Source organism: Maniola hyperantus, chromosome 7, assembly GCF_902806685.2.
Source record: "Maniola hyperantus chromosome 7, iAphHyp1.2, whole genome shotgun sequence".
Taxonomy (NCBI): Eukaryota; Metazoa; Arthropoda; class Insecta; order Lepidoptera; family Nymphalidae; genus Maniola; species Maniola hyperantus.
Window position 1 is genome coordinate 2,875,557 of NC_048542.1, and position 14,610 is coordinate 2,890,166.

The 14,610-nt window shown below is 33.7% G+C and overlaps 1 protein-coding gene across 4 annotated transcripts in view; it reads left to right on the top strand.

The window, feature by feature from the left end:
• Nucleotides 1-14,305, top strand: part of LOC117983655 (sodium- and chloride-dependent transporter XTRP3) — a 41,182-nt gene extending 26,877 nt beyond the window's left edge. For 2 of the 4 annotated variants that reach the window (XM_034970269.2, XM_069499753.1), the window contains exons 8-12: nt 1,494-1,695; nt 2,129-2,288; nt 2,964-3,126; nt 3,451-3,651; nt 9,175-14,305. In XM_034970269.2, the coding sequence (XP_034826160.1) occupies nt 1,494-1,695; nt 2,129-2,288; nt 2,964-3,126; nt 3,451-3,651; nt 9,175-9,342 (894 nt within the window). In that variant the 3' untranslated portion in view covers nt 9,343-14,305. Of the gene's footprint in view, nt 1-1,493; nt 1,696-2,128; nt 2,289-2,963; nt 3,127-3,450; nt 3,652-6,015; nt 6,094-8,127; nt 8,199-9,174 lie in introns of all 4 variants that reach the window. The other 2 variants (XM_034970270.2, XM_069499754.1) reach the window with 2 other exon arrangements.
• Nucleotides 14,306-14,610: the final 305 nt, after the last annotated feature.

A 14,610-nucleotide genomic window follows, 5' to 3' on the forward strand; every position in this document is an offset into this window, starting at 1 on the left:
TAATGAGACAAGTCGATTTAAAAGTAGGTTTACTGTAGGGCAAAAAGTTTGGTTCAAAAAAGAGCCAAGTAAGAATATTTGGTCAGAAGGCGAAATTGTTAGATATAATGGATATAGAGCATATGTAATAATAGACAAAAATAATGTACAATATACTAGAACCTCGTTTCATATTCGACCGGCGGCGTAGACTTTGTGTTTCAATCAGACAGGCTGTCCATCGCTGGTTGAATGGGTAGTTTAAGAGTCAATAATTGTAGTAAATTTAAGAAGTGTGGCACAATAATATTATAAAATTAATTAAGTAATAATTATGTAAATTGTAAATTTAAAAGGGGATGATTAGTTATGTAAAATTAAAAGGGGATGATATATGTAAGTAATTTTTCAAAATTGTAACTGGATGATTATGTAGATATTTTTTTTAAAAAATAAAAGGGGATGATGTAGCAGAGACAACTCATAGACAAGTGACCAATTATTGTCAATGTCGTACGTAGGTGTCACCTGTCATGTGTCAACGTCAATTGATAGACTTTCACTTGTAAGAGTTGGCCAGATCCGTGCACACTAAGCTCATTGTATTAATATTAATTACTAAGATAATCCAAGTGTAAATATTAAAATAAAGCCAGATAATTTAAAGAAACATTATTTTATTTAACACAACATTACAGGGGTGAGGGTGATGGCAACGTTGAATGTTGAATGCCTTGATTTTTATGTCAACTGTCACCCTTCCGCAACCTGCGTCATACCTCACGAGCTGTCTCAGTGAAACGGTATACCTATAGCTCTAAAGAATGTCAAAATTATAATATATTTTTTTACCTGAAGCTAAGGGCTTTTGTAACTAAATATGTCAGTCCCATAATAATAATATACCTAATACAAAGTTAAAAACAAAACTGTTAGGGCCCGTTTCACAATCTCCAGATAAACTTTATCTAACGAATAAATTTTACATAATGACAGTTTTCAGAGGCAGTCAGATAATTTATTCAAAATCAGTATCCATTAGTACCTTCCCATATTATAATTGCGAAAGTGTGTTTGTTTGTTGGTTTGTCCTTCAATCATGTCGCATTGGAACAACAGATCGACGTGATTTTTTTTGCAGGGATACCTATAGTTAAAGACATAGGAGAGTGACATATATAGGCTTTTTTATCCCGGAAAATCAAAGAGTTCCCACGGGATTTTTAAAAAACCTAATTCAGACGAAGTCGCGGGCATCAGCTAGTAGGTCATAAATTACACTTTTTGATGGTCGGTTGTTGGATTTGTAAGATGATATAGTGGTGATAATTGTAACGCGAACTTAAAACTAAAACTACGAGGGTTTTTGTATTGGGAATCTGTCAAAATGTCAAATTTATCCGTTGCATAAAATTTATCTATCTGATAAAATTTATGAAACAGGCCCATAAAATCAACAAAATAATACAATAAAAATAAAATAATGGACTTAAGTTGTTAAAATTTTGCCCCAGGCTGCAGAAGGCACCGGTCTTGCCTTCATCGTCTTCACCCAAGCGATCCTGAAGCTAACCCCCGCTCCATTCTGGTCAATCATCTTCTTTCTCATGCTGTTGTCCCTGGGTCTCGGCAGCCAGATTGGTATCATGGAAGGAATGCTGTGCACTATCTTCGATATTGACTTCTTTAAGAGATTCAGCAAGCCTGTTATCACTGGTGAGATTGTCTTGATACACTTTTGATATTATACTTGTTGAAAAACAAAATAATTACTGATGGTTTTTGATGGTTGTTTATTAGCTATTAACAGATCATCACTAAATCAAAAAGTCTACGAATTCAGCAAGATATTTATTAGTTCTATTGTCAGTTTATATAGTTGTGTTAGTTACCATGTTGTTCACTCTGCTATAGTTCCTGGTACTTCACTGTATCTACATGTTCCTTGATATTTGATACTATTTAAGAGAAAGCTATCGATTTATTTTTGAGAACTCACATTTTACCTGCTACGCTTATTCCCACTCTATTTTACTAAATTTTATGTTTCAATCAGTAGATATTATTGTTCTTATATCAGTTTGTACCTTAATTGTATCTTATCTCATGCCTATCGTTGTATCTTAATTCTTATTCTACGTTGTGTTAGGTGCCGTTTGTACGTTCTGCTTCTTCGTTGGTCTCATCTTCACCACCGGCGCCGGCGAGTACTGGCTCAAGATGTTTGACTCCTTCGCCGGTACCATCGGCCTTGTCGTCGTGGCTCTCCTTGAAATGGTGTCTGTTGTCTACGTCTATGGACATGAGAAGTAAGTTTTTCTTATGATATTAAAGATGGATAACATAATTTAATCGTAATTAAATTGAAAGATATAGGTAATTAGCGACAGAAGGGCTGACTCATTTTTTGATCAGCCTGGCTGTTCAGCTCGGAAATGCCCTATTCCACGTGGGCATGATTTGTACAGTAATTAGATAAGGCAAGGCTTTAAGTTTTAGCGTATTCAATAAAAAAAATAAGTATAATTGCCACCTCAGAATCAGATGTTAAGTGCCTTCTTTCTTTTTCATATTCATAAATATATTATAATAATATTTAATATCATGAAATAAAATTCTTGTAACTAATTAGTTTAAAAATACTGAGAAAAAATAATCATTAATAATATAATAATTTTAATCCTATTCTTATTGTATTCTAAATTGTAACCTTTTATTGTATCTTTAATATTTATCATTTTATTGTACCTACCTAAAATTGTATTTTCAATACCCTGACACGATCTCATGTACTACTTATATTTAGCTTTAAGCACCCACCATCAATTAATGTAAATGTACATGAAAGCAAATAAATAAATCTAATCTAATCTAATCTAAATCAGAAAGTTATACAAGTTTTGTTTTGCTTACTTGGGTAAAATCGGAGAAAAATTTAGTGATTTTGATGCTGTAAAAGTACTAGGTATTAACATTTTCTTTAGGTTCTCAAATGACATCTACGAGATGACGGGCTACCGTCCGGGCTGGTACTGGCAAGTCACCTGGCGTTACGTGGGACCCTTCATTGTGTCCTGCATCTTGCTGTCATCTCTCATCTTCATGGTCCTCTACCCTCCTACTTATGGCGCTTGGAATGCTGCAGAGGTAAGTATTTATCATTCTTTGATCATCAATACTTTGTTTTGCAATGATATCTACAACGTGGCAGGCTGTCTTCTGACTTAGTAATTGGTACCTACTTAACTTACTAAGTTACGTGAGATTCTTGATTACCTGCATCTTGTAGAGTAGAACTATTTAGTCTAATTTAAATTTCATCTTCCGTCCTTTTTTAGCAACATAAAAGACGAAAAGATGCAGTTACCTTACATTTGGTTTAGAGAAAGACATCAGAGTCGACGCTATTATTCTATCTAACTAGTATCTCATTCAGACGGACGTTTTGAACTTGAAATTTTTGCTGTCTAGGGTCGTGTCGAAAAAACACCCTATCCAGACTGGGTGCTCGGCATTGCAGTGGCAATGGTTCTCGCGGGAATACTCCCCATTCCGGTAGTACTGCTGCTGAGGCGCTTCCAGTGCCTCGCGCTGGATGTGGACATCCACCAGGGCTCTATCAGGAGGATCGAGACCACAGTGTCCACTAAGGAGATGATGAGTGATCAGGATGTGAGTATACCAGGGGCTATGAATTTTTTGAACCAGCTCACAGTTCACACTCACTTTTTTGTCGGAGTATGCCCAACTAGCTAGTTCCGCAGGCCTGAATTTCGTCAATGGTGCCAGCGATGAAGATCTGCAGGAACCGTGGAGAGATGATTTGGAACCACCTTTCACCCAACCTCGGCCATCCCACAACGCGCTTTGCGTGACCCAGGCAGGTCTCAAACTAAGTCGGACACAATCCGATAAAAAAGTCAGTGTGAGCTGGTTATATTATGTACATTATAATGAAAATCACTTGCGATAGTTTAAACGCTAAAATGCCCGTGGTTATTGATATGTTTCTTTTGGAAGGGGGAGTGTTAGATTCTGGACATGTTTCTTTTGTACTACTGAATTTAAAAGTAGATCAAAAAATTTACTAAGAAAACAAATAAATCTTGACTGTACCTACAGTTTTTAGGAGCGTAACCAGGAACTCTGTAAGTAATTTAGATATAATAAGGCATTAACAAATAATTCATTGTAATATAATTATTTTCATTTTACCTATATCTATAAATAGGTGATCGCAATTTTACTACTACAACTACTAAATAGTTTATTCAATGGAACTGGTTTTGTTATACTGAAATTTTCAAAAACTACAGTAATTATATTCAACTAAATCTAGTTTTCGTCATTATTCTAGACTTAATCATCTAAAACAGTTACATTATCATACATACAAGTATACCTACCCAAATAATTCAAGTATGCTAATCTTAAGTATAATTATGTAGTAAAATCCATCGCTCTTTTAAAGCTAACACATTATTTCCGCTATTAATTGTTGTATGTTTTATGTTTCTTGTTTTACAGTGAGTTCTTAATTTATTATAGTGATAATTACGTGATATTATATTTTGTTCGTCCAAACGGGATTTACAGAAGGCAATTAAATACTTAAATCTATTTTAACTTTTGTGTACAAAAACAGTATATTTGCTAAAATGTATTTTCAAATAAACACGTTTTTAATTCGCCGGGTGGGAATTGGGATGATAAATTATAATTTCTTAATCTTGAAATATTTTTCAAAATTTAAAACTAAAACTTGTCGGCTTTAATTGGGGAAAAATTAGCGATGATTTTTTTCAGTGACATAATTGCATGGAAATTGGCTTTGAAATCAGATGTCCACAAAATACCTACAATATTAGATAAGTTTGATATTATATATTTTTTATTATTAGATAGATAGATGCTTACAATATTAGGTAAGTTTGTAAATTATTCAGAAAAGAATGACTGCTGGATAACTTTTCTCAGTGTAAACTGTTTTCCGAACCGTGTTAGAGGCTTGTCCTATCCATATTGCCTAATAAGGTATACTGAGATAAACATATTTTTATTTTTATTTATCACGTAGTTATCACTTATTACACGACTACAATTATTGGTATTGTGCACAATTAGCGTCAAGCAAAAAGAGCTCAGATCTTAAATTTGCGCAGTGTGATACTTATTGATCCATTAGGTAGTAGGTAGGTACGATGTGAGGCACGATTTGTAACATTGCTTTTTTGAAGAATTAAAACTTGAGAGACTTGGCATAATAATAATTTTATCAGAGAGTTGGTCTCATTGCAAATATTTTTAAGTTTGTAGAAAAAAAATATCCATTTTACGATCGTGCAGCCAATTATAAAAAAATAAAAATCCATAGGTCCTAATATTATAAATGCGAAAGTGTGCCTGTCTGTCTGTCTGCTAGCTTTTCACGGCTCAACCGTTCAACCGATTTTGACGAAATTTGGTACAGAGATAGCTTACATCCCGGGGAAGGACATAGGCTGCTTTTTATCCCGGACAATTGAAGAGTTCCCACAGGATTTTAGAAAGCTAAATCCACGCGGATGAAGTCGCGGGCATCATCTAGTAAATAAATAAAATTATATCCCTATCGTCTTTTTATCTCCATTGTCTCCACTTTAAGAGTCAGGGCACTATGTTACATTTGACTGTACCGTTATTCGAAGCTTAATAAATATTAAATAGGCACTACTCACGCCTCTATGTCTATGTCACGCCTCTATACAGGGCATCTTATCCTATCATAATGGTTGTCTATTTCTAACTCCACCACCAGGCTGTAGGGAAAGCGTCTATATGACGTCCCCAAGCCAAATATCGACTTTTCTATTGTGACGCGATTTTGAAAAAAAACGGCGGATCATCCACTATGCCAAAATTTTCAAATTCCTTTTCACCTTACCGTACCGCTTATATTTCAAACGGATAATATGTATGCGCATACACTGTCGTCTGGAGCTCTTTCTACGTGACGCCACCTGTCTTATTGTGACTAACCCTGGGTATGGGGGCTAGGTATTGTCGCCGGAGAGTGCACCGCCGGCTCAGCTGCTGCCCGACGCTGCCGCTAAATTCACCATTGGGGACTTTGACGTAAGACCACTGTAGTTTTAAGGTCTAAGAAATACCTGCAGAATATTTTTTGGGAGCGTCAACGAGGCGAAAACTACTATAACTTTTTAACAGAAACTATGACGTCAATTTTATACCATTAAAAGTTACCTAATAGTTTTCACCTGATTGATTGAGCCCTCCTATCATAAGACAAGATACTTAGTTCTCATTAACTAGCTTTTGGAGATCAATGAGGAATGAAAAAAATTATTACAGTGAGTAAAGTAAGCAGTAAAAGTATTTTTATTAAAATGACTGACGATAGTAATAGTATAATCGATCCATATCCCGAACACGCTAACGGCCGAAATCAATCAAAGATACGTGATCAATATATTTGAAATCTGTCGATTAGTTATATTAAACAAAAAAGACCATACAGTTTTTGACAAAGAACAACGTGGATATAGCAGAGTGAACTAGATATAGGCTTAGAACAAGAACTAGGTGTACGGTATACCCATAGATAACGGAAACTTCGCCACTCAGCGGATGTACTGTATCGCCTGTCTGATCCCTTGTCTCTTGGGGTAGGGTGCGGGTTGCGGGTGGGTGACAGCGACGTTAAATTCCTCGATTTTTACGTCAACTGGCACCCTCCCGCAACTCGCACCCTAACTTACGACACGGGCCGTCTCAGTGAAATGATATAGTTAGGTACCTCACTGATAGATTGCAGGTAGATTAATTCATTATTATTATGGAGTGAAAATATCTTTAAGCACATTAGGCGATTTTGGGATAGGTAAAAACTTCACGGTCGAGTGTCCAACATACATAATATATACTAATGCTCGGAGTGCCGACAGATGTAAAAACTAATGTTAATGCTTTAATTTACACATTATGAAATTATAATTTTTGATACTACAATTTGGTAGGTACTTTGAGAACAAACCGGTCAAGTGCGACTCGGACTCGCCCAGGAAGGGTTGCGTACAAGAAATAACTAAATACAATACTTACTATAATGTTAGGAATCGCAAAAAAATATGTTTGCTTATTGATCAAATTAGGTACTACGTATCTTTGGGATCTTGTTTTAATTATTATTATTATTAACTGAGTAGAAAGATGCCAACATAGGTACTTTATTATAGTTCTTACAATCAAAATAATATACTTACAAAAAGCATATAATTTTGTACAACAAGTTTGGTCGGCAAGAAAACATACGAGAAGTAGTTTTGTTCGCTATGTTACGCACCTATGTGTAATCATTGTGTGATCCAGAAATTCTTCATTTAATTACAGATGACCTAAATGACTAACATGGCTCTAACAGGATAATTGGAGTCATTAGACTAGCCGCGCATATATTTCAGGTTGAATTGAAGTTAATAGACTAAGTACAATCATCATTTGTCATCAGAGATCATAGAAATCGCAAATCTATCAATACTTTCAATAGGAAATTCTCGAAGAATAGATTTAGGTACCAACTAGGTACTGATTTGCTCCATTATAGGTAACTACTGCGTGAGCTTTCTTTATTGTTGTTCTTTGTGCATTTTAGGGTTGTCACCTCGAAGTTTGTACCCACAAAATATTATAATACTATCTAGTTAATGCCCGCGACTCCTTCCGCGTGGATAAGGGGTTTTCTGTATTTTGTTTTAGTTTTCTGGGATTAAAATATTCCTCTCTATGATGCAAGATAGGTTCTAACTATGCCATATTTTGTTAAGATTGATTCAGCTGTTGAACTTTGAAAAGGTAACAAACGGAAAGGGTTAATTTTTATTATACCTAATCCATACCGATATTAAATATTGGTATGGATTATCTACAATAAATCAGATAAATAATACGATTCTAATGTAACTTTTCAAATTAATGTTAACTCAGCGTAAATCTGTCATTTGATACTTAAAAATTACACTGGAACACTCGTCGAGTTTAAGAAAACGTTTTTTAAAGGTGGCAGCCCTAATTAGTTGTGTACAATAATATAAATATTTGTTGTGTTAAGCTGTAAACAAATTTGTAAATATCTTCACTCTATGCACGTAGGGTGTGGACAGCAGTGACGAGAGACCGACGCGGCTTCCCACCAGCATCGTGCGGAGACCGAAAAAATAAATGTTTGTGTCTATTTAATTTATTGGTGCCTAAGTGCCAACCCTGTTGTACACAGAGCTCTACTAGAAATGCTTAATTTTATTCTTTTAGTATTTACATGTTGAGTTTCTTTTTGGGTTTTCTCTGTAAAAATAACTTTCCGAAATGGTGGTAGAGTATACTTAATAGAGAGACTGACAGATTTTTATTTTATAAAAACATTTATTTTATAAAAACATTTTTCCACATTTTGTAAAATTCTAAATTAGTTCGGTAATATTTTTAGCATTAAATCATACAATTATAAGCATATCATTATTCTGACAACAAATGATAATGTTACCTACTCTTTCTCGTAAAAAAAGTTTACACTATTTAGTTAGCTTTGTGATGAAGAAGACTAAACTATGCAGTTTTGTGTATCACAGGTTTGGTATCATCTTTCACTTAATTATAAGTTTGATATTTAAAATTTGGGTATACGGTTTCAAACAAATCTACTTTAATATTTTATTTTTAACTTTTATAATAATTTGCACCCTATTCTAATAATACTAATTATTATTTATTTATTTTAGGTGAAGGAGTGAAGATTTTCTTTTTGTACCAATAATTTTATTCTAAATTAAATAAATTTTAGTTACGTTTAGTTTTAAGCCATATCAGTTTGTAAATTAATATTCTATTTGTATGTTTATATTATAGTGTTTTGCTAGTTGGCTTGTTTATGTTGATTGTATCTTAAATACATAGATATTGCTACTAATCCTCCATCTAAATATTCATGATACATTTCTAAATACTGCTAAATGCTATCACGAACCATGTCTTCTAAGTCCTAACTTGAAAACAGTCCATTCACATTACTGAAAATTTAATTTAATAATGCCCCATTTTGACCATCTTTATAATAATTTCAGAAATAAACACCAAACTTTTCTAACTGTTATTTATTTTCCGTGAAATTTAAAATATAAGTATATTCTTTTCTATTTACAGTCTGATTCAGAGCCGAGTCAACCACGTACGTCCGCTCCCTACGAAGACTCGAGTAGTAGTGACGATGAAATTCTAAATGCAAAATACTCCACCGGAACCGGAATCCGTCTCTCTATGAAGCCGATTGGCCACAATCCAAACACATTCAAGATGGACGTTGTTGACTGACCGTTATATCTTATTTTTTAAATTTGAAACTAAAATATTTCGTTTTTGGATGTGATCTACTTGTATTGTAAGTGATTTATTTGTATATATTTTTTGAAAAATCAGGGACCTGATTTTCTTGATATTCAGAACGAAACTGACTTGTAAATGCAATGAGTGCGTTGTTTTGAATATGACTTGTGTTAAGGGCGTTAAACAACACCTTTTGCGGGTTATTATGATTAATTGCCATAGAGAATCAGGAAAACACTAGGTATGCCGTATGTTGTGTATTAACACGATGTAACTATATTGTCTTAACTTTATCATACTTCTCCTTATCTTCAAATTAAGTATATATTTGTAGGTGTACCCCTTAATAAAGACGGTTCGTGGAGTAGGGTGCGGGTTGCGGGAAGGTGACAGTGACGTTGAATTCCTTGATTTTTACGTCAACTGTCACCCTCCCGTAGTCCGCACCCTGCCTCACGGGCTATATCAGTTAAACGATACATTTTTACATTCATTTTTGATAGCTTTTCAATCCACATTGATATGGAAACACAATTATTGATATTGTACAATGCAAAATGATTTAAAAAAAAATTAAAAGCAGCTATCACAGTAGTTTATCGTTATAAGAGACAAAATTATACAATAATATTAGATAAAAAGTTATTAATAGGTACCTATATAGTAAAGTCGAATTCAATTACTTTAGGGATTAATTTCGCGTAATGTGTAGGTATACACCTAGTACCTACTTGAAATTGCAACTTTAATATGAGTGCATGAATGTGGAATAAAATATACTTAATTCATAACTACAAAACAATGACAGCAATTTGCATAAGTATAAAATATGTTGCAGGAATTTAACCGTTTTTGGGAAATCTACAAAACATTATTCGAAATTAGTTATTTCTTAAATCGTTTATTTAATCCCATATTTAAATTCATTCTTCAACTTAAATATAACTTATTGCATTTTAACGAACTGTATTTTGAAATAAAATAAGTATCTTTAAGTTCGACTTGGATCTTATTTCAGACGGGAGTAATGTGAGAGAAAATACCCAAATTATTGAAATACTTCTCACCGTTAGGTATTTAAAGTGCCCGCCAAATAGAACAGCTGTTTTAAGACCGGTATCTTTTATTAAGGTATTTTCAAATATAAAGTACCTACCTACCAAGTATAGTACGCGACAGATCGAAATTGCAATCGGGGAGGGAATGCCCCCGCACACCCCATGCGCTGATCCGGTGCGGACGAGCGCGGGTGACATGCGGGTGTGCGGGGCGTCCCCCCGCCTCATATGCCGATTGCCATCTCGACCTGTCACGGACTATACCTAGTTAGAGTCATAGATTAAAAGATCTAAGTATTTTTTTACCATAATTATGATGAAAAACCTTTTGCCGATTCACTCATTTGGAAAACTGGAATTCAAACGCGCGTAAAGGTAACGCGCACCATTTTTTTTTATTATCAATATTCACGTCTAATTCTACTATACTAAATTTTAACTAAACTAGTTAATTTCTGCTCAACACGAAAATTAGTGTTAAAACACCTATTTCAACCCTGTTACTTTAGTTTGAATTTTGTGTATAAAATAATTACCTAGGTAACATATTATTTATAATGCCTATGTATTCTGAATGTGCCATAAAGTATAAATAGCAGAACTCACTAAGCAAGACATTTTTATAGATGCTTACTGTAAAGGCCCGAAATATACGGTCAATCCTAAGATTTTAAGATTTACCAAGCTTTAATGGTAAAAGTCCGCACTGGGGCCCTATACTACCATCGCTTAAAGTAGTAATGTTTCAATATTGTTTTGACATTTTCATACAAAACTTGTATGTACCTAAACTATAAACGGTGGTACCTAGTACGGCACCAGTTCTATAATTCTCGGTAAATCATAGGTCTATTTTACCTCGGACTTTTGTAACTACTATCTTATGGGGTAAAACCTAAGATTTACCGAGTGAACGCTGTTAAAAGTCAAAATATAACGAACGGTAAGAACGAAGTATATAATTAAGACTGGGTAAATGCTAAATGGGAAATCCAATGATTTAAAGTCGTTTGAACTTTAACGGTAACATAGACAAAAAGAATTATTTTAATAATTATGTACCTATACCTATCCGGGAGTCTGGTTATTTTAATTAACACCTGATAATAATGATTATAAACGTAAAGTTAGTAACTAGTCGCAATAACTACTTATTCTAATCATGTGGAAGACAGAGGACGAATAAATTCCAAAACAAGTTACCTACTTATTTGGCTGTTGGTTTTAATTTAATTACATTAAGATGGTAGCATTGTTAGCCTTCAAAAACAAAAACTAAGCTAAGACAATAGCTATAAATTATTATTTAAGTTTAGATCTGGTTTGACCGATCATTTCACTGTACCTACATCCAAAGTGATATACCTACTCACTTATTAGGCCTGGATACTGTTAAAATAAAATCCGACACATTACAAAAGTTGTACCTACTCAAATTGTATGTAACGGTAACGGTACATGTACCACAGAATATATAATTATGTACCAAATAGACTATAGGTGTCTTGGATGATGTATACTATCTCAATGATAGGTGTATTGACTAAATGGGCTGTGGGTGCGGGTGCGGTAGGGTGACAGTGACGTTAAATTCCTTGATTTTTACGTCAACTGTCACCTTTCTGCAACTCGCACCCTACCTTACGAGCCATCTCATTGAAACGGTAAGTAGGTATACCTATTAATATAAATTTAAAAATTGAATTAAATTGACAATAGATAAGACGTGAGACGTGAAAAGGGTGTCAAAATTTAGTTTAGTTTGTTTAAAACAGCAGATATGTCGCAGTACCTTATTGATAGATGTAAAAGAATGAGAGAAGATGTATTTTAGGATTTTCAGGATAAATGAACATTGCATGATGGGTTATCAAACGCAACATGTTACATCAATAAACAATAGTTAATCACATAGTTAAAAGTAAATTTAACTATCGTAGAATTAATGTTACAAAAGTTAAAGCACTGTAATATTATATCGAACATTCGATATTACCGCTAATTAATGAATACAAAAAAATATTTGTTAGTAGATAGGCTATTGCCAAACCTTGGCATGTGGTTGCATATTATTATCTAGTGTTCAAAATATCAATGAAAAGTATTTAAATATTTTTGATATTTGGTTCTGGCAAAAGTCGTTCCTCGCGTCTTTTCATAGTTTTCCTAAGTGAACTATTGGATTTATTTTTCCAAAATCTTGTTTTTTTTTTTTCAAAATTTTGGTTTTTTTTTTCTTAATTTGTGCGGTTTATATTGATTTAAGATTCTTAACATAAATTAAATTTGGTTAATATTTTTAAATCCTAATTAATTTTTTTAAATCTATTTTTTTTTAGTTTTGTGTCAATTTAGGATAGAACTAGGCAAATATTTAATTCAACACTGGTAATTTTATTTTCGATAATAAAATTGATCGCAGTATTTGAATAGTTATAAAAGTTTGGAACTAAACATTGGTTATTTATTATTATAATAATAATATTTAATTTTATAAAATATTATTAAAAGTTAAAACAATAATCTACCTACCACCAAGTGGAAAGCGATGCTTTGAGCAAAAATCATGTTTTCTCATTTTATTGAACAATTAATGAAATCAGTAATTGTTAGTTGATAGAATATAGGATGATAAGAAAAAATGGAATCACGGAATGCTAGTCAACATTATTAAGGTAGGTATTAGATAATAGTTATTCAGATTATCAATATCAAATATGCGACGCGCGACGTCCTTTCGGAAAAGAACGTAGGTACCTACCTATCTACACTGCGACAAGGCTATCTTGGCGCGTGGCGAAAATCGGAACTAACGTTGCTGTCAAGCGTCCCCTTTGTTCTTGTTTGAATATTTATGGAATATTCTTCTTCTTCTTAATTTGCTTTATGGCTTTCAGTAGTGCCACACCGAGCACAATGCACTTCGCATGGAATATTTTAAGCCTTTGTTCTCCAACAGCGCCTCCTGTCAATGTCATTCAAGTGCCAAGAGATCCTTGTCGCCCTGTACGTTAGTTGAAGCGCGCGCAATACGAATTATTGGTTAATTAAACAGGTATTCAAATAAGTACCAAACTACCGTACTATGGAGCCAGTGACGGAGAGACCGTCGTTAACTTATTCTATGAATTTCGTTTAATGAAGTTGCCAGGAATTATTTCTGTAAAATAGACAGTTATTAAGTCGAAAACTGTAAAGTTTATTTTTATTATGTAACTATATTAAACCCGTATTAAACCTATTAATTAATTTACATAATCCTAATTAATGTTACAAACATCAACACACAAAACTAAAAGTGCTGCCATATAAAAGTTTTAAAATGTTTTAGGTAAGTATAAAAATTATAAAAAAAATATTATGTTAAGTATCTATACTTAGTATGAAACATTTTAAAATCTCTGTGTGTTTTACACTTTAAAATTACAAGGTCATAAATCTATTCATAAATTCTTTACATTTCAAAAACAATACCAGAATGGTTTCTGTAAATTTCATAACTAATTAAGTACACATACTTCCAAATATTCTTTATAAATTATCAATTATTTATTTTATTACTTTAAGGGCTAATTCACATTAGACCATGCCATATCCGAGGCAATTCCGAGTTCCGACTCCAAACCACAGTTCATGACAAGGCAACTTCTAACAAAACTTCGCTTGTCCTACCTAGCAATCGAACCCAGCACAGTCTAATGTGAATCGACCCTTAACCGATTGAATGCTAACAATCGCTCAAAAGAGCCCTAGTGTTAAGTGTTGGTTCCGTAGCTAGCTTCGGGATTACATCCCGCTATTAGTTGTAGAAGTGATGATATTAATCTAAGATTAAATTAGGTAGTGATTACATTTTGAGATGCAAAATTAAAAATATTGCCACTAACACAGAAGTGTTTTTATTAATTCAAAACTAATTAATCCGCGTCCTTACCTTACCAACCTACCTTACTTACTTTGCTTAGTACCATAGTAGTTAGATGTACCTTAAGGTGGGTCTACGCTAGGCGAACCGAGCACGAGCCGAACACAATTCGTGTAGTGTGTGCCGACTTACAAGCCTCGAACGAGCATTTCGTTCGTGCTCGGCTGCGTTACGCCGGTTGTCGGTTTTTTGACGAACACAAAGGGATTTGCTTCGCGTTCGCAGTGATCGAGGACAGTGATTGTTGTGTGTGTGACACTTGACAGTGACAGT